This window comes from Felis catus, chromosome A1 (assembly GCF_018350175.1).
Source record: "Felis catus isolate Fca126 chromosome A1, F.catus_Fca126_mat1.0, whole genome shotgun sequence".
In the NCBI taxonomy this organism is placed as follows: Eukaryota; Metazoa; Chordata; class Mammalia; order Carnivora; family Felidae; genus Felis; species Felis catus.
In genome coordinates this window covers 172,446,823-172,469,035 of record NC_058368.1, presented here as the reverse complement: position 1 = coordinate 172,469,035, position 22,213 = coordinate 172,446,823, and the positions used below count along the sequence as shown (strand labels likewise).

General features: G+C 43.6%; 1 protein-coding gene and 1 long non-coding RNA gene across 9 annotated transcripts in view; one reads left to right on the top strand and one right to left on the bottom strand.

Moving 5' to 3' along the window:
• LOC102900047 overlaps positions 1–16,168 on the bottom strand; it is a 64,529-nt gene extending 48,361 nt beyond the window's left edge. For all 5 annotated transcript variants that reach the window (XR_002744670.2, XR_002744672.2, XR_006583708.1 and 2 more), the window contains exons 1-3: positions 16,030–16,168; positions 13,462–13,714; positions 1,280–1,480 (exon numbers count right to left, since the gene is read on the bottom strand). This is a non-coding gene — a long non-coding RNA (uncharacterized LOC102900047). The remainder of the gene's footprint in view (positions 1–1,279; positions 1,481–13,461; positions 13,715–16,029) is intronic.
• MCC (MCC regulator of WNT signaling pathway) overlaps positions 1–22,213 on the top strand; it is a 431,948-nt gene that overhangs the window by 140,465 nt on the left and 269,270 nt on the right. The window contains exon 1 of one of the 4 annotated variants that reach the window (XM_003981204.6): positions 16,523–16,641. The exons of the other annotated variants lie outside the window; for them this stretch is intronic. Coding sequence (XP_003981253.3) covers positions 16,585–16,641 — 57 coding nt within the window. The 5' untranslated portion in view covers positions 16,523–16,584. Of the gene's footprint in view, positions 1–16,522; positions 16,642–22,213 lie in introns of those variants that run through there. 4 annotated transcript variants of the gene reach the window in all.

Genomic DNA, 22,213 nt, shown 5'->3' with positions numbered 1-22,213 from the left:
TCCATGGTATGGAAAAAGTTACAAAGGTGATACATGGAAGACAGCCTTGTAAATACTTGTGTTCACATATCTATTGGGGTACTTACTAACTTTGTGATTTTGCAGAAATTATTTCATCTTTGAGTTTTTGTCATCTTCATCTCAAAATGGCAGTAACTTACCATTTATGTAAAGTACGCAGTCTAGTGCTTTAAAAAATGAATGTACTAAAAACATAATCCCTCCCCAGCTAACTAAACTCTTCAGGACTTCATCATTTATCTGATTTCCTTCACAGATCAATCTTGAGCCATCTCCCTACAGTGCGGTATCAATAATTGGAAATCATCTGGCCTCCACCTCTTCATAATTGATTTGCTTCCCTTTTGTCCTTGTATGATTTATAAAGCACTTAAGTCTCCTGATGCATCTGATGATATTTAAGCGATGTAACATCTGAAGTCTGTAAGACTGTAAAGATCAAAGCTGAAATTGTATTCTGATCAGGTTTTTCCTTTTGATATTCACAAAATGGCTCTGGAATTTCTGGGACATCTGGGTATTGTGAGGTCGCCAACTCCATAGTATGCCCTTCCCCGTTTGCATCTTCATGAGCCCATCGGCACTGGCATTGTTGAAGACATGTGGATTGCATGTACAATTTACATGGCCATATGCTACGATTCCATTTTTTTAATTCTATTTGTGGAATGAAGTTTTTATGGAAAACATTTTGCTACAGAGTTGTGAATGTACTTAGGAAGATCCATGTCGTACATCATGACAGCTCTTTCCCTATCATCACCACATGCACTCGCCTCCTTATTTGAAGTGCCTTCTTTAGCATCTGGCCATCTACATCCCTTTTTGGTGTGATCACTCATTAAACAACTGCCGGTACACCTGTATATATTTGAGTGATGGCACATCTGATTAAGTAGACATCCCTATTAGAGTGTCATATGCTCAAATAAATCTCCCAGTGTCCATTTTAATACAATGTAATAAACTCACTTTCCCAGCAAACTCAGAAATTGCAACCCAAGTCCCATGTGGACCCAAGAGTCTGTTAATTCCACATATGGCCAGTTCCCTGAAGGGAGATGTTTAAATACAGTTTTTTTTTTTTTAAGTGAGTTAGCTAACAGAAAATTTAATTCATATGCTAAAGTGTGTCAGGCAGCTGAGTTCCAGCATTCGGTTCATCATCATCTTGAATTGTGGGCTTAATCAAGTTCCTTCACTTAATGTGAATGTTTGTGTTCAAAACCTAGCATCCTGCTTTAAGGAAAATGCTCACCTTTTATTTCTTTTGGATAGTCCCCAGTGTTGTGAAACCTGATGAAAACAGCCAATGAAGTGAATCTAATTTGGGTGGTTGAACACGAGGAGGAATCAGGGAGGTTGCACAGAATGTCGCTTTCATTAAAATAGCTTTGTCCGAGAAGACGTTCTTATTAGACTTCTGCATCTGTTCCAGTGTTGTTTCCATTTTGCTTTGCTTAAGTTATAAAAGAATGTTATTAAAATGAAAACTTGGTTTTAGAAATACAGATATACATAGGACCAAGTCAGTGGGTTGGGCTGAGTGTTGTGTTAGCTGAAGGATTTTGTATGTCTGCCCCAGGATGGGAGAGCAGTTTGGTTTCCCCTCTTAGATACAAAGCCAGCACATAAAATGGAGTTTATTTGTGCAGAGCTGGGCAGCAGGTGTAATAAGATGATGCACTGTGTTTGTGTGACCCTGCCTTTAATGTCCCTGTAGTGGCTCATTCATTCATTTTCCAGATGTAAATTAAAAGTGGAGGTTGCAGATTAGATGTGCCAGGGCTCACGTGGGCTGTGTGAAATGTAGTTTCTCTCACTCCAGAACTTACTGGATCATGACAGAAATATTAACGAGCTCTAGGAGAACATGCAACTCTTATGAGAATTCATTTCCGTCAAGAATAGGTAGTTGGCTTTGCTAGCAGATGTGGCCTTTAAATTTATTTTTCCCTTGTTCTTATTATTTGTAATAGTTATTTTAATTCAGTTAGCAATACAAAGGAGTTTAAGCAATATTCTCAAGTTATCTGTATAGTCTTTCAATTTTGAATATGATTAATGTGAAGTAGATTCTCCTACTTATTAAAAGAAACATCTCTTGAGAGTCTACTTTGTGTCCAGCAGCGTCTGGGTACTTTGTAAGGAGAAATAATCCATTCATCCCAATCTTTTGCTGTCATTAAAAAAAAAAAAAAAAAGGTCAAATGAAGAGCATTTGACCTCTCTGGATGCTATTAAGATTATTTACATAACAATTCAAACTAGACTTTCTAAACTGGCTTTGTGCCACAGAACTTAGTATTAAGTTGAACTGTTTAAAAATCATGCTGTTTACCATTTATGTTCTATGAACATTGTCAGTCCCATCAGGTTCAATCTAATACCTGTAAGTTGTTGAGCCCCCACTAGATAAATGACTGTGCTCAGTATATGGAGACTACACAAATTCTACCAATAAAAGAGACAGAGCTTTGGGAACTACTGTTGAAGAAGAGCTCACTGATGTGGCTGTTGTTAGGAATTTGGGGATTTCCTAGCAGGGATGAGGATATGTGCATGAGAGCACGGCACTAAATTTGGGATTTATAATTTAACATCTTATAATCCTCACCTTAAAAGAACCTCATCCAGTAGTAAAAAATCACCAACTTTATTTGCAGAGAACATGAATACTAAATAGAGCTTATAATGCATTTCGTTAAAAAATCCTTTCTTGTTGCTTGAGAACAAAGCTCCCGGGCAGATTAAATCTGCAAACAGAGTATGCAAATCGGAGGCCAGAGTCCAAGGCCCGGAATGATCCAGATCCTTGGACCTGAAATGAGAAGGTCCTGCTGAACCTCAGCTGACCTGCCGAAATGAACATTGTGGCCCAGTGGAGCCCCAGCAAGGCTCTTTCTTGGTCCATATCACACTGGCTGCATGCTGTGCGGAGTTGAGCAAAACACCTCTCTCAGGTGAGACCACAGTAATGGTGCTCGTGTGCCCCCTTTCTAGTACAAACACCTCAGGACTGGCAGGAAAATAGCATCCCCATAAAAATCTCTAAAACAGAGGACTAAGTTCTCCAACCCTGACTCACAAGTCCAACCATATTGTAATTGGAAAAATGAGCTTTTGTATGCCTATCATTTTTAAAGGCCAATAAAGGCAAAGTGAAGCCCCATGACCTTTTGATTTTATTCTACCATTTTGCCTATAAAATGGCAGATTCTTATATGGGCCTCTCCAGGAGCTTTGAGAGAGCGTACAATATCTATTTTGAATTCAGATATCTTCTTGGACTATGATTTCCACTAAAGGATGCACGAAAAACACCCCAAAACAACAGGAACCTAAGAAAATAGCTGAGTGCTGATACTGACCTGTGACTTCTGGATTAGGAGACACACTTCCACAGAGGAAGGTGCCCTGGGACATTCCTGTTATTTGCCTATTTCTCCTATGTCTCCAGCCCAGCTGCACACTCACCCACCAGGGTCAGATAGGACAAAAACTCTTACGCCGGAATAGGAGCTCTAATTTCCTCAAACCCATTTTTCTTCCAGTGTGTAATTTGGCCCTCACAGACTTTGATGTTCGTTCTCTATGCTTTTATTTTTCATTTTTTTTTAACGTTTTTTATTTATTTTTGGGACAGAGAGAGACAGAGCATGAACGGGGGAGGGGCAGAGAGAGAGGGAGACACAGAATCGGAAACAGGCTCCAGGCTCCGAGCCATCAGCCCAGAGCCTGACGCGGGGCTCGAACTCACGGACCGCGAGATCGTGACCTGGCTGAAGTCGGACGCTTAACCGACTGCGCCACCCAGGCGCCCCTATTTTTCATTTTTCATTATTGAGAGAGAGAAAGAGAGAGAATGAGTGGGGGAGAGGCAGAGAGGAGGGAGAGAGAGAATCCCAATGAGGCATGATGCTGTTAGCTGAGAGCCCAACTCGGGCTCAGTCCCATAAACTGTGAGATCATGACCTGAGCTGAAATCAAGAGTCAGATGTTTAGTCGACTGAACCACCCAGGCACCCCAACACTGGCCTTCTTTTTTTTAATTATTATTTTTTTAATGTTTGTTTATTTTTGAGAGAGAGACAAAGTGTGAGCGGGGGGGGGGGGGGGCAGAGAGAGAGAGGGGGACACAGGATCTGAATCAGGCTCCAAGCTCTGAGCTGTCAGCACAGGTTCTAACTCACCTGAGCCAAAGTCAGACACTTAACCGACTGAGCCACCTAGGCGCCCCTGCTGGCCTTCTTATTAATAACTCACTGCCTGTATTCCTTCCCTACAAAGCCTTTGCACATGCTGTTCCAGTGACCTAAATAACTCTTTCTCCCGTTTTTTACCTAGTTAACTTCTGTACATCCTTTAGATCTTAGCCCACACATCTCTTCCTTAAAGAAGTGTTCTTTGACCTTCCCCTCTCCACTATTGTAGGCTAGATAGATGTAGCTTTCATGTATTCTCGTGTTTCTATACTCCTGCCCTTCAGAGCACACACTGCAGCTTCTAATTTTGTGTTTCCTTTTTATGGTTAAGTAATGTAGCAGTAATCTGTTGCCACATATGCTGTGTGATAAAACACCACAAAATCTCAGTAGCACTCAACAGTAAGTGTTTATGGCTCATGTATTTGGGGTCAGCTGCAGGTTGGCAGGGCAACTGTTGATCTTGGTTGGAGAGGCTGGGCTAACCCATATATCTGAGGATGAGCTGGCTGACTGCTGATTGAAGACTGGGGCATTGGCTCCCTGTGTCTCTCATCCTCTAGAATGGCCCAGGCACGCTCTCATGTTAGTGGCAGATGTTCAGGAGGACACATGAAAGGCTCTTGAGGCAGCACAGGTACACCATTACCTCTGGCTCATTCTACTGGCCAAAGTAAATCACGCGGACAAGTCCAGAATCAGAGTGGGAGGGCACTGCAAAGTTACAGACAAGGACATGTTGACAAGGAGTTGTGAAGGTTGGGGGCATCTTGGTGTCCTCCCACAATATGATTCTAGGATCAGTGGAAGGCAATGATGGTATCTCTTTTTATTCATCATTACATCCCTAGTCCCTAACAAGATGCTTGGCACATAGTAGTTGATAAATATTTCTTGAATGAAGGCAAGGCTACATCTGAAAAGGCATCAATCTGACACTGTTGTCTCAAAAATCTGGAGGAATGATCACTTTTGAGGAGGTTCCTACCTTAAGAAAAGTAAAAGAAATTAGTTCAAAATTGTTTTCCATTTCTTGTTCTTCAAATTTCCAAATTCACCCAAATGACAGCTGTTTTGCATCTTGGGGCTAGCTTTTATTTCCCATGAGATACATTTCTCTCTCTTTATCCTTGTTGCCAGTAATGGAAGGTGTTTGAAAAATAATTTCAAATGAAAAGATTTAAACATGAGTTGTATGAAGAAAGAGGGCGAAAACTTAATATTTGGGATATGAAGGAAAAACAGGGTAGCTTTTGTTAGTTTGGATAGTGGCCTGTGCACACTTCCTCATATGCCATGGACTTTCACAAAACAGGCTCTGAAGGGCCAAGAGGAGGCTGACGGTGCATTCAAATGGCTTTGTTCCTAATAACTGGGAAAATAAGCCAAATATTTTGGTTAATTCAGGAATATGAAACCTAAAAAGATCCTGGGGGTATGAGACACAAACAGAAAGGAACTTGAGCTGGAAAGCAAAGATGGATTGGCATTGTAAAGAATATGGAACCTTAAAAGGGTTTCATATTTGGAGAGTGGTAAAGGCGCTGGGGAAGATGGGTTCACATGCTGTAAGAAAATTCTGTGCGAGTATGAGGATGATTTAACCGAACCATGTAACTGCGTACCTTTAATAAAGAAAAGCATTCTTTAATTCTGTCTTCATTTAAGAAATAATACCTCTTTTCTCCAGGGGTGATTTACGAAATACTTGATACCAGGGAGTAGCCACAGTAATGGAGGAAGGTCCAAGAGTCCTTGATTGTGCCAGCTGTTAGTCTGATGGCAGCTGAACTATAGAAAGTTCTGGGAGTTTCTGGAGATAGGAATTGGGGTAGCCTGGGCAGTGACTGGTTAGGGAGTGGGCACCCTCTGATTTGGGTCGATGGTTATTTACCAACTGGACCCAAACTGCTTCTGTTCTCTAATATTGACACAGCCATTAGATAGTGGTAATGGTTGTGCAACTCTGCAAATATACTGAGAATCACTGAAATGTACACATTAAAAAGTGAATTTTATGTTGTGTGGATTATATCTCAACAAAGCATATAAAAATATCTAAAAAAAAGATTTACTTGTGCAATGATATGATCGAAAGCTGTATTTTGGAGAAAAATAGCTGGGCTAGAATATGCAGAATGATTTGGAGTTGAGTCATATTGCTAAGTTATAGTTACTAAAATATAAAGAGACAAGGCCTGGAAGATGCTGCTAACAGTACAAATGGAGACCAAGTAGAGAGAAAGGCCTAAATGACTGGCAGAGGAGATGACGGAGGAGGGGGCTGAAAATGACTCCAATGTTTCTAGACTGGAAACTCTGATTCCACTAACAGAAATTTGCAAGCTGAAATTAAAGTTGTTTTTTGGTGGAACATGACAAGCTCAGTTTTAGACAGGCTTTATGGTGGTGATGGCAAGACTTAATGAAAGTATCTGGTAGTTACCTGAAAAAACATTAACTGGAGCACAAGCAAGGGTCAAGGCTAGAGTTGCTGATCACACAGCATTTGCTTGGAAGGGAGAGTTTGAGCTCATGTGTCAAATCATGCAGAACAACTGAGGAGGGCTGGGAGGGATGGGCAGGAGCCTGCTCCTCATGCCTTGGCTTGTCCCTGTGGGAGATCTCTTCCATAGCAGCCCATCCATTGGCACTTGTGGACTCAAAGTCTGGGAATGACTTTCCCCGCCTGTGCCCGAGATCTTCCTTCTTCACCCATCAGCTTGGTATGATGCCAAGTGAATTGCCTCTTTTGTCATTAGGTCTATGAGGCATATTAGATTAATTATTTCTCTACTCCTTTTGGGCAACTCCTGTAGCATATTCTAGCTAAAAGAGAGTAATGGAATAATGCTGTTTTAGCCTCCCAAAGAGCCCTACAAATAACAGTGGCAGGCATTTGGAATTCATTTAATTTCAGCATGCTCTCCAATTTTACTACATCTATTTTCATGCATCTATTTAATATATATTCTTTTCCTTTTCCTCTCCAGGAGATTGACCATATGCAAGTACTCCTGGGAAGATTTAGCCTCCCCCCCCCCAGCCTTTTTAAACTCCCTTGGATTTCCAAATCCCTAATCTCCACTGATTATATTTTCCTTTCTATGAAGAACCTGATATATTTTAAAGACATTTGGACAACAAATGAGTAAAGATTTGGAAAGATACTTTGAATATTTAAGGCAAGATGACATAGATACTTATTGGGCTCCAAAATATCGTATCAGACGGCAAAGAGGTTTTTGAAGCATCACATGATGCTTGCATAAGGCGGTGAATCGGTGAATCTCAGCTAGGATTTCCCCACTAATAATGTCAGGGGTGTCTATGCCAAACGATTCTGGGTTATTTGAATGCCTAGTCTGGGTGTGAGGCAGACCATGAATGCAGTTAAAGAGACAGACAAACACCACAGGGGTGCTTTCTTCTCTTGAGTTGCATTTGCCATTGGAAAAGGCTGGGTTTGTGTGTTCTATGTGTGAGATTTAATCTGGAAATAGTTTTCAAGTATTTCTTTTCTTAGCAGATTTTTAAACACAGACAAACCAAATTATCTACTGCATTCCATCTATTTCACAGCAGTAAGTCACTGGGTCTAAAAACAATGTGACTGATTTCATAAACAAAAAGGTGAGGACCCAGCATGACGAAACAGACTTCAAGTACCAGTTTAGGGAGAGATCCACCATGGTAACAACTCAGAGTTTCTAATCCCGGCCAAGAACGGATTCCAGGATAACTTGACTGAAGGAGCCTCGTGCAGGGAGAGAAAAGCTCAGAAGTAGAAGTTACGATTTTGGTTCAAGATCTCATCTGATAGTTCAGTAATAGTGAGACTTTGGGCAATAAGCTTGTCAAAAGTTCTCTCCCTGTGCTCTCTCAACATTTTCCTTCCTAGTCACTATTCAGTCCACACAAATCTAGTTTCTATCTCTCTCCACCATTCAATGAAATTGCTTCTCTCAAGGTCACCAGTAATCTCCAAAACCAAAGGACATGTCAGTCTGTTTCACTGAAAACCCCACCTATATCCTTGTCTCCTCTCGTATTTTTTTTCCTCTAGTATTTTGACACAAATCCAAGACATTGTGTCATTTCACACCTAAATATTTCAATATATAACTACACAAGGTAACGACTCTTTTAAGGATAACCTTAAGACCATCAACACATCTAAAAAGTAACTTTTAAAATCATCAAATATCTGAAAAGTGTTGTTTCTGAATGTCTCATAAATATCTTCATTTTTTACAGTCAGGTTGTTTGACTCAAGATCCCATTGAGGACCACACATTATAATTGGCTGATATGTCTATAGGTTTCCCCTTCCATTAATATTTTACTCGTTCACTTGTGTTTTTTCCCCTTGCAATTTATTTGAAGAACCCAGATTGTTTGTCCTGTAAAGTCTGGATTTCACTGATTGCACCCTGTGGTTAATTTAACATGTTTCCTCATGTTAAACACTGCTGAGATGTCCTCATAGGTGTATTCTTCCATCAGAAGTCGTGTGTGTGGTGGTGTTATGTCGTTCTGTGATGTTAGTAGATGTGCTTTATACCTAAATCTATCAATTCTTTAGTGGCTGTAAAATAGGGATATTCCATTTCAATCAATTCTTCACTTATTCACAGGAATACTTCTAGGGGACGCCTGGGTGGTTTAGTCGACTAAGGGTCCGACTCTTGATTTCAGCTCAGGTCATAATCCCAGGGTTGTGGGATCGAGCCCCATGTTCGGCTCTGCTCTGACAGTATGGGGCCTGCTTGGGATTCTCTCTTGTCTCTCCGCCCTCTACCCCAATCACATGTGCACACACATTCTTTCTCTCTCTCTCTCAAAATAAGTAAAATAAAACATTAAAAAAAGGAATACTTTGGGGCGCCTGGGTGGCACAGTCGGTTAAGCGTCCGACTTCAGCCAGGTCACGATCTCGCGGTGCGTGAGTTCAAGCCCCGCGTCAGGCTCTGGGCTGATGGCTCAGAGCCTGGAGCCTGTTTCCGATTCTGTGTCTCCCTCTCTCTCTGCCCCTCCCCTGTTCATGCTCTGTCTCTCTCTGTCCCAAAAATAAAAATAAAAACGTTGAAAAAAATTAAAAAAAAAAAAAAGGAATACTTCTATAAAGCAAGAACTTTCTTTTGTCTATTTTTTAGGTTGCCCAGTGGTAAAGTTTGTATAGGAATAGATTTACCTTTTAAAAATGTAAATTGGAACATGTCTCTGCCCCAATTAGTCTTCCTGTGGCATCTTCATGTACACAGAATGAAATCTATGGCCTACACATACTCTGCATGGTCTGTTTCCTCCATCATCTTTTTCATCATGTTCCTTCACACTACTTTTTCTCAATATTTAAAATTAAATAACAGACTTGAAGTTTATTGAAATTTATTGGAAAAGTCAAGTCCTTTCTTGCCCCTGAATTTTTGCGCTTGCTGCTCCCACTGCTTGGTCTTCTCCCACTTTCTGCCTAGTTGGTTCCTTCTTGACCTTCATGCTGAAATGTCATCTCCTCATTGAGACCATCTCTGATTGCTTCATTTAATGGGCCTGCTCTCCATCATCACAGCTCCTGTTTAATTCCTTGATAACACCCATCACAAGCTGTATTCTTTGTTTATAATCATTTTCCACCAAGCAAGGATTTTTTTTCTGCCCCATATACTGCTAAATCCCAAGGCATAGCACCATGTCTGGCACATAGTGGATGTTTTTCTTTTTTTGAATGAACACAAACTTGCTGACTCTGCATATCGTCATCTAGGTAAGTGGGATGCAGGGCGGAGCTAGGTGATTATAGGATTTCCTCCAGTTTGTTAACGTTGTTCTCTGAGGGCACGGAGACCAAGACAAAGACTGTCCAGTGCAATGCTCTCCGAATTCTTTATGTTGTGGCACCTGGAGCAAATGAGGTCTGTGATGAGGCAGGCCATCAAAGCTGTCTGGAGGTTCCCAACCTGGGACTCACGCCTGGCCCAGTGCCTGAGAGAAAAGCTGGCTTGGTGATTGAGCAGGGGGGCCATAGGAGTTGGGTTATGGAGAGCATTTCTGGACTCATGGGGGTGGGACAGTGGGGTAGGCTTAAAGATTTAGGGCAGGATATTCTTGAGTGTATAGTTTGAGTTTTATGACCCTCAAGGAATTAGGGGTTTGGGACTTCCTGAATCCCCACAGATCTGAAATCTCCCTTTCCCCTGAAAAGTAACTTTCTTCTTCAAGAAATCCCACCTTTTAGCATCATTAAAAAGCATTCTCTTTCTCCAATGCAAATGCTTTGGGCTTGGTTGAGAAGATTAGGAGTTATTTTTCACCTTTGTGTGAATTAGCTTAACTACTGCTTTCTTCTTAAAATCTGAGGTATCAACTGTTGTGTTTAGGTCGAGAGACTCAAGGGGGCATGGGACAGTTTTGGAGTCTGGGTTCTTGTGTGGGCTGGAGGAGGACAAGCCTGACCCAGCACAGAGGACTGCTATGCAAGCAAGGGTGGTTTGGATACCCAGGGGGGTAGAGACAGAGGGCTCAGGTTAGCCAGCCCCAAAGTTTCAGTCAATTTCCTTAATGCTGGAGGTTCAAGATTTTTGCCTAAGGTTTCTTTGATTAATCTGATATTCATTACCAGTAGAGAGTACAGACAAGACCCAGAATATTATCCCTACTGTATAGAAACTTACCAAGGTCAGCAGCCATACATAGAGGGGTCAGACTGCCCCCAACAGCAGAAAGCCAGTGTGGCTACAGTGTGTGATCAGCACACAGTCCCATCCACTCCTGCAAACGGCAACCTCTGCTTTCCCAGAAACTTTCCTAGGGCTGTGGCTGCCTCTTGTGCCAGAGACCAGATGGGAAGAGATTAGCCTTTAGGGAAGACAAGGCCCAGGAAGGAAGGGAACTCAGGGTCTTGCCCCATTAGAAAGCAGGTTTTCCTGCTCCTCCCAGCCCTGCTCTCTGATGCTGATAAACACCTCTGCCACCTCCTACCCACACCTCTGACTGGAGCCGACTCTCTGCTGAAGCAGAACTTGGAGAAGCTCTTCTAGAGGTATCACGTTGAGGCGGCCACAATGTGGAAGGATTTGTAGGCATTCAGTTATATACTTGGTAAACTATGGTGAGTGCTAACCTTGAGACCTTTCTCTTATTATACTGGAAATGCATTTGGGGCTTTATTCCCCTCTGGTGTGCTGAGATGACATGCTGGGCTGCTCCTTGCATTTCTCAGGTACTTAGGATGTTGACCCAGTTGACATCTTGTGTACAGCACTTATCTTTAGCTTTCTTGATGGTAGAGATTCCCAGCTCGATTTCTGACTAGACTAACAGGTTAAGAAAAATAACAAAATGTTTAAATGATAGCAACAAAACAAAACAAAACAAAAAAACACTTCATTTCATGGAATCTTAGATTGGGAAAAGCTCATTGGAAACCGTTCTCCACATTTGAATGACTTTCAGTGTGTCCCACCAGCCTTCCCCCGTTCTTGGACAATTTCAGAGGTCAAGGTCATGACTATTCTATTCTTGCATCGACAGGTCTTCCTTTCCTTAAAGTAAAATTTAATTACAAGTTATTAGTCTTCATTACCCCCTCCACAATCACACAGAGGGAAGTTGGATGGCTCTTCAATAAGTGCTATTAGTTAGTATGTATGTCTGAAGTCTTCTTGCTACTAGTCTGTAAAGTCTCCAGCTCTCTCAACCCTTACTGCTCTCCTGGGAAGAAGCATCAGAATCCTCTGCCTCCTCAAGCCTATCCAAAGCTAATCTCATGGTCCTTGGCTCTGTCCTTCCCTCCCTTCTCAGGAACTCTGGTCCATCCGCCTTCTCTCTCTGTATCTCCAGACTTCACATATGCCCCTCCTATCCTCTACTCAGTACTGCTTACCTACTCTAAGAAATTATGCCATCTGCTGAGTTCCTGTCAGCATCAAATTTATGGAAAGAGTAGTACACGGTTACTCATCACAGGTCCTTTTCATTTGCTCTGGTAATCTGCATTCCGTCTCCTTAGCTTTGTAGAAATTTCTCTTCGATGGACATTAATGTCTTTGAAGTGCCCCTTTATCAGTTTTCAGGCTTCTGCTCTCTCTGTAGCTTATAATATAGATGCTGCCCTCTTGCCTTGACAACATCTCCCTTAGACTCCCAGACCAGAGTTTCTGGTTATCTCCCTAGTTCTGCTAACTGGCCTTCCCTGCCGGTTCCTCTTTTTTTTTTTTTTTTTTTTTACCTTCCATGAAAAGACCTTCCTTAAGATAATGAATGCCCTCAGACCTCTTTTCCCTGTCTTTTCTTCCTTGGCAACCATATTTGATTTCACGGTTTTATTTATTGTTTTAATAGGGGTAACCCCAAACCTTCATCTCCATCTCAACCCTGATTTATCCCTGTAGCTCCCCTGCAAGCTTCTGGCTGAACAGCTCCCCTTGAATATCCAGTTGTCACTTCAAACTTATGATATCTCAAACATAGTTTCCTCCCTAACCTATTCCTTCTTTGGAATCCCTGTTTTTGTTGAGGACATTGCCTGAAACCACACTCAGCCACATTGTAGATCTACAAGTCACATTTAAGTTCTCCTCCTTCCACCACAGTCTCTGTCTACTTTCTTCCTTATTTATTTATTTACCTAATTAAAAAATTTTTAATGTTTATTTAGTTTTGAGAGACAGGGAGACAGAACATGAGGGAGGGAGGGGCAGAGAGAGAGGGAGACAGAATCCGAAACAGGCTCCAGGCTCTGAGCTGTCAGGAAAGACACGCCTATTTGTTTTATTTTTAGAGAGAGTGAGAATAGAGCAAGGGAGACGGGTAGAGGGAGAAAGAGAGAGAGTCTTTAAAAAATTTTTGTTTTAAGTTTTATTTATTTTGAGAGAGAGCACGTGTAAATGCATGTGCAAGTGTGCATGAGCAGGGGATGGGCAGAGACGGGGGGGGGGGGTGGTGGGGGGTGGACAGAGAGAATCCGAAGCAGGCTCCACATGATCAGCATGGAGCCTGATGTGGGGCTCGATCCCATGACTGTGGGATCATGACCTGAGCTGAAATCAAGAGTTGGATGCTTAACTGACTGAGCCACCCAGGTGCCCCTGTCTACTCTCTTCCTATAGAATCTCTTCCATCTGTCCCCTCCCATCCATTTCCATTGCTCCAACTTAATTCAGGCCTTTGTAGCCTCTTGCTGGACCTACTGGGATAGTTTCATTGGCATGTTCAGGTCCCACTTTCAACTTACATTCTCTGTTGCCAGATTGTCATGGAGTTGCATCTTCTGTGGTGGTTAAGTATTCAAGTCACTATTTAAGAAGAAAATTCCATATATTCAACTTTCCTCTTGAAAATGCCTTATATTGTCCATAAAGTAGAATCTGCAGTCATACTGCTTCTTAATAAGTTCAACACTGCCAATTTTTCCTTCAGTCTTGGAACAGATCATTTTCTTTTGGTTGAACACCAGATGAAGTCATCTGCTTGGTTTTAGGGGCCATCTAGTATGAAAAATATGTTTCTTTAAACACCAGAATCACACTCAACACTAGTCTATTTGAATTCATGTGAGTTGCTCACGAGTGTGGTACAAATCCACTGGAATGTCTCAAAGCAAAGCTCTGATCCTATTATTTCTGTGCTCAGAAACCCTTAGTGGATCTCCATTGCCTATCATAGTCCCATTCCTCTAGCCTGTCACTCAGAACTGTTCATGATCTGGCTGTAACTCACTTACCTAACCCAGGTTCCACTCCAAAATGGAACACCTGCCATTCCTGTCACACGCCCGGCACATTCCATCCTCCATCCATATTTTCTTTCACATGGTCCCTCTGTCCGGAGTACCTTCACCTTACTCCCTATCTTTGCTGGACTCCGCCCTCCAGAGATCAACTCACATGCTGCCTCTCCTAAGATTCCTTCACAGTTCTCCTCCAACTCAGTCCAGCCAAAATCCTATTTCCTCCCCTGAACTGCACTAGATCTTCATTTGTGTTGCTTTCATGGTAAGTTTTATTTTCTATCCAGAACTGTTATGTTCTTTATGTTTTATGACACTATAAACACCTTATGGGCAGGGCTAGTGTTTGAGTCTCCTTTATATTTTTATAGTCTTTCACCACCATCTCCATCTTCAAACACACATTCAGTTCTCAATAGGAGTTTTTTTTTTTTTAATGATTTTTAAAGATTTTATTATTTTTTTTATTTAAAAAAAATTTTTTTTAACGTTTATTTATTTTTGGGACAGAGAGAGACAGAGCATGAACTGGGGAGGGGCAGAGAGAGAGGGAGACACAGAATCAGAAGCAGGCTCCAGGCTCTGAGCCATCAGCCCAGAGCCTGATGCGGGGCTCGAACTCACGGACCGCGAGATCGTGACCTGAGCTGAAGTCGGACGCTTAACCGACTGAGCCACCCAGGCGCCCCAAAAGATTTTATTTTTAAGTAATGTCTACACCCAACACAGGGCTTGAACTTACAACCTGGAGATCAAGAGTTACATGCTCCACTGACTGAGTCAGCCAGGCGCCCCAGTTCTCAATAGGTTTTAATGAGTAAATAAGAAAAATAAATGTGGCTTCCTAGCCTCTCCCCATGCAGAAGAGCTTCTCCCAATGTGCTCTAGTCTGGCAGTGCCCCGAAACTTGGGACCCAGTCCTCCCCCAAAGCAGCAAACTTTTTTTTTTATCCCAATAGTGCCTCTATCAGGCAATGAATGAACTCACCAGGAAGGCAGCTGGGTAAGAAGATAAATGCAAATGGTCAAGCTCTTTGCTCCTTCTTAAAGAGCAAAATAAACATCCTATTTGAGTTAAAAAAAAAAAAAAAAGACCTTGGAAATTAACAATACAATGGCTTTTTCATAGAAGGCTCTAGGAAATGCCAAGTCTGTCACTGGAGATGGAGACATTTTGTTCCCATTGTGTAGAAAGAGACTGATGCGGCCTCTTAAGCAATCCTGCAGACCTACTGTTGGAAGGATCAGAACATTTTTTCAGTGTATGTCAAGTTCAGAGGGACTTTAACCTTTAAGGGGAGAAAAATCCCTTCCCTGTCACCTCCCTACACAGGGATGCTTTTACTTCAGGGAAACTCAAAACTGAGGGGAGTTCTGATTCCACCAGTCTACTGGATATAACAGTCCATTGAATCTTTTCTGATTCATACTCCAAACCCCAGAAATACGGACCTAGCTCTGCTCAGATGAGCAGTGAGATTTTTAAGGAGGGTATGGGGGTTGAAGAGGATGGAGAATGTAACATTTAAAACGACAGTCTAGCGTTGGGGAGGATGGAAAATTTAAGCCTATTTTACACCTCTCAAGGAATGGGGCATCTTCATCTTTATTATCGACATGCAGAAAATGTAATCTGCCCCAGCGACAGAGAGGGAGTTTCACAGTGAATTTACACCCTCGGTGTTGACTTTAGACAGATCAGGGGGAAATGACCGTCCTACACTCTTGTAAAATCTTAATGTGCCATGAGAAGTGCACAGCGCTGCCTGATGTACAAGTGGTCAGATTTGTCTTGACCTTATTAGATCATGGAAAGGGGCTTCTAGGAGGAATTTTGAAAAAAAAAATTCTGCACAAATACTCAGGTGGCCTTTTCTGTTTCTTCTCTTCCTCCTGGACTTGGGTCCTGTAATTACTATCGCAGAGAGCTGGAAGGATGCCTGCTCTCCCGGCAAGGTCCCCTCTACTCGGCCTCCTCCCCCCCCCCCCCCCCCCGCCTCTTTTCTCTTTCTGGCCCCGCCTTCTCCGCGCACCGAGCAGCTAGACAGCTGTGTTCAATCAGAAACCACTTACAACTCCAGACGATTCAAAAGGGAAACTTCAGCGTGAAGTGCAGCCCCGCTCCGGCTTTCTGTAGCTTTCTTTCCCTCCCTGGAGCCCGAGGCGCGGGTCTCGCTCTCCCCGCCGCCCTGGTTTCTTCGGGAGCTCGCTGAAGCCCTCCGGGGTGCCGGATCCTACTGGGAGGTGCCCTCTAGCCTGGTAATGGGGGGCGGCGAGGCCCCGTAGGAGCGGCTCGGCGGCTCGGAGGGTGGCAGTTCCCCGGGACCCAGCGGTGGGAGCGCGCGGGCGGGTCCCCGCGCCGGCTCGGCCGCTGCAGCAGCTGCGAGCGCGCCACACCGCCGAGACTCCTGCAGCAATGGCTCGTCCGTGAAACGCCAGCCGGCTCTGTGCCTTCCAGGAGAGCTTGCATCCTTCCTTGGGGCTTCCCCACTGTCTTGGGTGAAAATGGCTGTCTAGACTAAAATGTGCCAGAAGGGACCAAGCGGTGGCTATCGAGCCTGGTAAGCCCAACTCAGAAGCTCCGAGACCTGGAGGAGGAGGAGGAGCTCGGCTCTGAAAAGTGCAGTCATGAATTCTGGAGTTGCCCTGAAATATGGAAACGACTCCTCGGCGGAACTGAGTGAGGTAAGGAACAGCTGAGGTCGCGAGCTCTGGCTTCTCAGGCATTTGGTTTCCGACAAACGGCCGGTCCCTCCCGGTCGCCCCCAGTCCTACACCCCTGCGCCCTACCCACCTCGTGCTCCCAGGCGGGAGGCAGCGCAATTAAAGATTAATAGATTTTTTGGATCTTGTTTTAACTTGTAGTGCTACTCAGGAAATGACCTGAACTGGCTTGATATTTCAGTCTGAAATCAGTGGCTCAAAAAAGAAACAAGCTCTCACCGCGCCGCCAAGACCTTCTGCTCTCCGCGGATCTGGGTCCTCCGTCCCTTCCTACCCCGGGTCCTCAGGTTTAGGCTCAACATTCCTTTTCTTAGCAGTCGGGGATCCCAAGCTGAGCCGAAGCCGTTGGTAACTAATTTGGTGGGGCTGCGGAGCTCATTGGATTGTTAAATCTACCACTTGGCTCCCACGTGTAATGCGTTTGGTTAAGTTCGGGCAAGGTGGTCTCTCGTCGGCGGAGATGAATGACCCACGCTGGGGAGGGGAGTGGGGAGGAAGCACATCAAAGCCGCTTAGAACTTTATTTCCTGCCCTGGACTGGACTCCTGAGTCTTTGAGGCAAGCGCATTTGCAATTCCTGGCTCTCACTGTAACATACCCACTTGAGTGTTTGAGACTGTCTTTGAAATTAAAACTACATCAAACGGTATGCAAATATGTCAGCGGTGAGATGCTCAAAGCCACCTTTTTTTTTTGATGACTTTAGGGATGCCTCGGGCACAACCCCTCTTCCCCCCCCCCGCATGCCCCTGAGCGCCCCCCCCCCCCGCTTTGAATACCTGAAAAGTATTCTTTTGAGTGGATGCTCAAAAGAGAGGAGAGGAGGATTCTGTGTGACCGATGTCTACAGCAGGAGTCTTGGTGGCTGTAGGTTTTCCTCCTAACATCATCACTGAGCTATTTATGGGGCAAAAGTAGAATAAATAGTCTGTGCTTCTTGAGTATGGCTGAAGAGAGGAAAGGGGAAGAAAAGGAGACCAGTGTAAAAACAGCCGGAAGGCAGACAGAGGTGATGTCAGATTACCGAGGATGAAGGAAAAATGAAAGGATGCGGCCCTGGCTGTGGGAGAGGGCTGGAGATGGGGAAGGAGGGGGGGGGGGCATAGACGGGGAAACCTGAGTGGGTCTACAGCTGGTATCCAGCAGTGAATGCCCTGGGCCCTTGCCTGGTGCTCTGTGTGCTCTGTGTGTTGTCCCTGCTAGGATTTAGAGTAGCATTTGGAGGTGTTGGTGAATGAGGTAGAGGCATTTCCTAATCCTGGTGGATTCTCTTGTGGTTTACAAGGTGAGGAGATGCTAAGAGGGGGAGGACGTAACTTGAAAACAAGAGGTTAAGGAAAGAGGCAGGAAGACCTACGTGATTTTTGCCAGTTTTACAAGCAGGGAGAAGTTCACATCAAAAATAGAACCTAGGGCCCTGCTAGGACCAAGGACCCAGGAGAAACCCTATTTAAGGAGAAACCTGTGACTTACCTCGTAAGGTCACTTAAAAATCAAAAACTTAAAGATGTTTGTCCTGCAGAAAGTCTTTCCCTGGTCTTTCACATTATTTCTTTGTGGCAGCATTAATTCTCCTTACCTGAAGTGTGTTGTTGTTTCCTTTTGTTTTCAGAATGAATTCCAGGTTTAGGATGAAGGTGGCTAGGATACTGGCTAGAGAGAGAGAGAGGACTTTCCTGGTGTTGGGGTGATCAGGGGAGGGCATTAGTTGAACCCAGAGTTAGGGGGGTTCCTTGCCTACTTGTATCCACTCCGATATACTCCTTAGAAAACTTGTGGCCAAAGGGAAGGGTGGAGGGTGCTTCGTGGCCCCCGCGTTAGTTGGAGCGGTAATACTTGAGCATTATGGAACACCGTTTTGTCCCTGAGGAAATAAGCTTCTGCCCAATCATATCCTTGAGCAGACACTGAGAAAAGGGAGAGAAAATTTTCTGATCATTTCTTAACTTCTCTGGGGTCTTCTTTCTAGGTTCAGTGATTTAGTTGCCCCTCTGTCTCCCCTTGTCCCAGTTTCCCTGCAGATCTGGTAGTTGCCATAGACAGTAAGGGTAGTTATTTTTTAGTTTTTGGACATGTTTTCAATTAGGGTATGTGTAAGAGAATTTGTAAGGCAAGGGGGTATGTGCGGGTCATACTTGTGGACCCTAAATGTCAGGTCAGTTTATCACGGGCAATAGTTGGAGGATTGACTTTTTTTTTTTTTGTAATATGAAATTTATTGTCAAATTGGTTTCCATACAACCCCCAGTACTCATCCCAACAGGTGCCCTCCTCAATGCTCCTCACTCTCCCCCCCCACCCCCCTGACCTTTTTTATAATACCTCTATTTCTGAATACAATTCATTTGTATTTCTCACAACTAGGTCTCTGGTGTAAAGGAGCATTTGTTTCTTCTTTTCACGTAATTTTTCCGTTAAATGCTAGCTTTGCGTTAACGTCTTGGGCGGCAAAGTTGCCAGCCCCTGTTGATGGTTGGTTCCTCCTCCTCACCTGGAAGCAGAGCTAATAAAATCCCCTCAGGGACCCCTTTAGTACCACGTCTTTATTGCCCAGGAGCCTCTAGGCTGTCTGGAGGTCACCATGGGGTCAGATTCAGCCTGTTGTTCACCAGGCATTTCAGGGGCAGGAAAAATCCTGAGAGAGCCCAGGATGCTGGGGGTCAGAAACAAGAGGCCTCTCTCGGCGTGGACTTGTGAGCTGACCCCTTGTACAGGGGCCCTGTGGGCCCAGGAATCGCTGACCCTTTGGCAGTAATATTGGCGTGGACTCTATCACATCTTCAACAAGGGGAGTGACTTGCATCAGTTTTCCAGCTATAATCTGCTGGTCCCTTCTGTGAGAGCAGCGAGCTTTGGTCAGCTGCTGAGGTGCTGACCTCTGCCTACAATTACTCCAGGAATGCTCGGATACAAGAGAGGCAGGAGGGATTTGGGTGTGAGGGCTACTTGACCTAGAGCTGGGTGTTGGGCGTGAGGTGTTTTGCATGTGTAAGAACTTTTAAGGTCGAAAAACAGGAAATTCATGAATGTGCTCCTTTTGTGTCTTTAGCTGGAACAATAGCTGTTTAAGATCCTGTGAGATGATTCTAGGAGATAGTGAAATTACCCCTACCTGTGGGCATTCAAAACATTTGTGTTTATCCATGACCACAGATGGCTTATATCAAGTCTGAACACTTTAACTAGAGCAAACTAATCCTTAGCATTAACCACAGTAATGCAAAAGGAAAATCTGAGCGGCAGGAATTGGCTGTTCTCTTTTCTTGGCTCTTAGCTGACCCTATCAAAGAATCAAAGGATGTTTTTCTTTTTCTAATGTGAGGTTAAAAGGAAGGACTTCAACACCAGCCAAATCAAGAGTCCTTAGAAAATCAAGTACACGGTCAGCAGCACTGGATTAAATTCTCCCAAATCTCGTCAAGGGAAGGCTCCTAATTCTTCCTCCTCGCCAGGGTTTTTTGGTTCGCACTCAGTTATGTTTGTCTTGATGAAACTTGTGGGACCTGTATATAGTTTGACATTGCTGCATTACCACGGTCGCGTTTCCTAGTTCTTAGAATAGTTCAGATTTGGGGAGAAGGAGGTCTCAAGGCACAGTATTTGCAAGGTATGATTTGAATTCACTAAATCTTTACAGGAGAGCTCTCTACTGGATCTGCTTGTCTGGTAGAAAGCTACTTATTTATGCAGCAAAATAAAAATTTATCTTTAAGGGTTCTTTCCTGGTGATCATTAAAACCCCTGGGGAATAAAAAAAAAATACTCAAGAATAATTTGAAGCAATCAACTTACATATTTTTTGTCTTTTAAACATTAAACAATGTTTACCTTAGTTGCCCCTGGAAATCCTACTTCCCTTACTCTTTCCTTATCCCTTTATTCAAAGCTGCTTTCGTGACATGATTCCACTCCAGAACATAGTCTATAGAGGCAACTCTTCGTGTGCTTTCACCATTTACTTGTTGGGTAGCTATGGAAACTCCACATCTTCGTTGATACTCTAATTAAGAAGTGGATTTGTATAGGAGAAAGGTGTTCTCTACATGGATAATCCTGTATGACTGTCTCTCAGGGGCCATCTAACAGATAGATGTAGGCTTCGTCATCCAGTTATAAAATATCAGAGTTGGAGGGGCCTGTGAGATCACCTAGTATTCCCATACCCCTTTATACTCCTTTGTCTTTATAGAATCAACTTCGCTGTAACGAGTTGTTTAATGTCTCTCCCAGCCATAGACCATCAGCACCAGAAGAACAGTGTGAAGACCTGTCATAGAGTCTGGCACAGAGTAGGTGTTCTACACACATTTGAATGAATGAACACCTTGCCTCTCCCTTTCCATTTTTTTTTTTTTAATTTAAACTTAAAAAAAAATTTACATCCAAATTAGTTAGCATATAGTGCAACAAAGATTTCAGGAGCAGATTCCTTAATGCCCCTTATCCATTTAGCCCATCCCCCCTCCCACAACCCCTCCAGTAACCCTGTTTGTTCTCCATATTTAAGAGTCTCTTCTGTTTTGTCCCCCTCCCTGTTTTTATATTATTTTTGTTTCCCTTCCCTTATGTTCATCTGTCTTGTTTCTTAAAGTCCTCATATGAATGGAGTCCTATGATATTTGTGCTTCTCTAATTTTGCTTAGCATAATACCCTCCAGTTCCATCCACTTAGTTGCAAATGGTTTTTGTTTTGTTTTAATTTATTTTTGAGAGCAAGAGCTTGTGAGAGCGTGAGTGGGGTAGGGGCAGAGAGAGAGGCTGACAGTATCCAAAGTGGGCTCTGCATTGACAGCAGAGAACCCTATGCGGGGCTCGAACTTTCAAACCATTAGATTGTGACCTGAGCCAATGTTGCTCACTTAACTGACTGAGCCACCCAGGGGCCCCCTCCCTTTCCCTTTTTATACATATGGAATTTGAGGAACTGCTTTAAGTGCTTGGTCTGAGGCGTGTGTGTGTGTGTGTGTGTGTGTGTGTGTGTGTGTGTGTGTGTGAGAGAGAGAGAGAGAGAGAGAGAGAGAGAGAGAGAGAGAGACTATATACGGCTGTGTAACAAACTGCCCCCAAATTAAGAGACTTTGAAGAAATCTTATTTGTGCATGATTTTGCAATTTTGGGAACAGCTCATGGAGGGAAGGCTTGTGTCTGACTGGACCCAGACGATCCACTTCCAAGATGGCTTAATCACATGGCTGGCAAACTGGTGCTGGCTGTGGATGGGAGATCACCCCTATTCTCTTCCTCTCTTCCATGTGGGTGTACCCCTATACTGTTTGAGTTTCCTCTCAACATGGCAGCTGGGTTCCAAGAGAGGAGAGGTGGAGGCTGGCAGTTCTTTTTTTTTTTTTTTTTTTTAATTTTTTTTAGTGTTTATTTATTTTTGAGAGACACAGAGACAGAATGCGAGTCAGTTAGGGGCAGAGAGAGAGAGAGACACACACAGAATCCGAAGCAGGCTCCAGGCTCTGAGCTGTCAGCACAGAGCCCGACGCAGGGCTCAAACTCAAGAGCTGTGAGATCATGACCTGAGCGA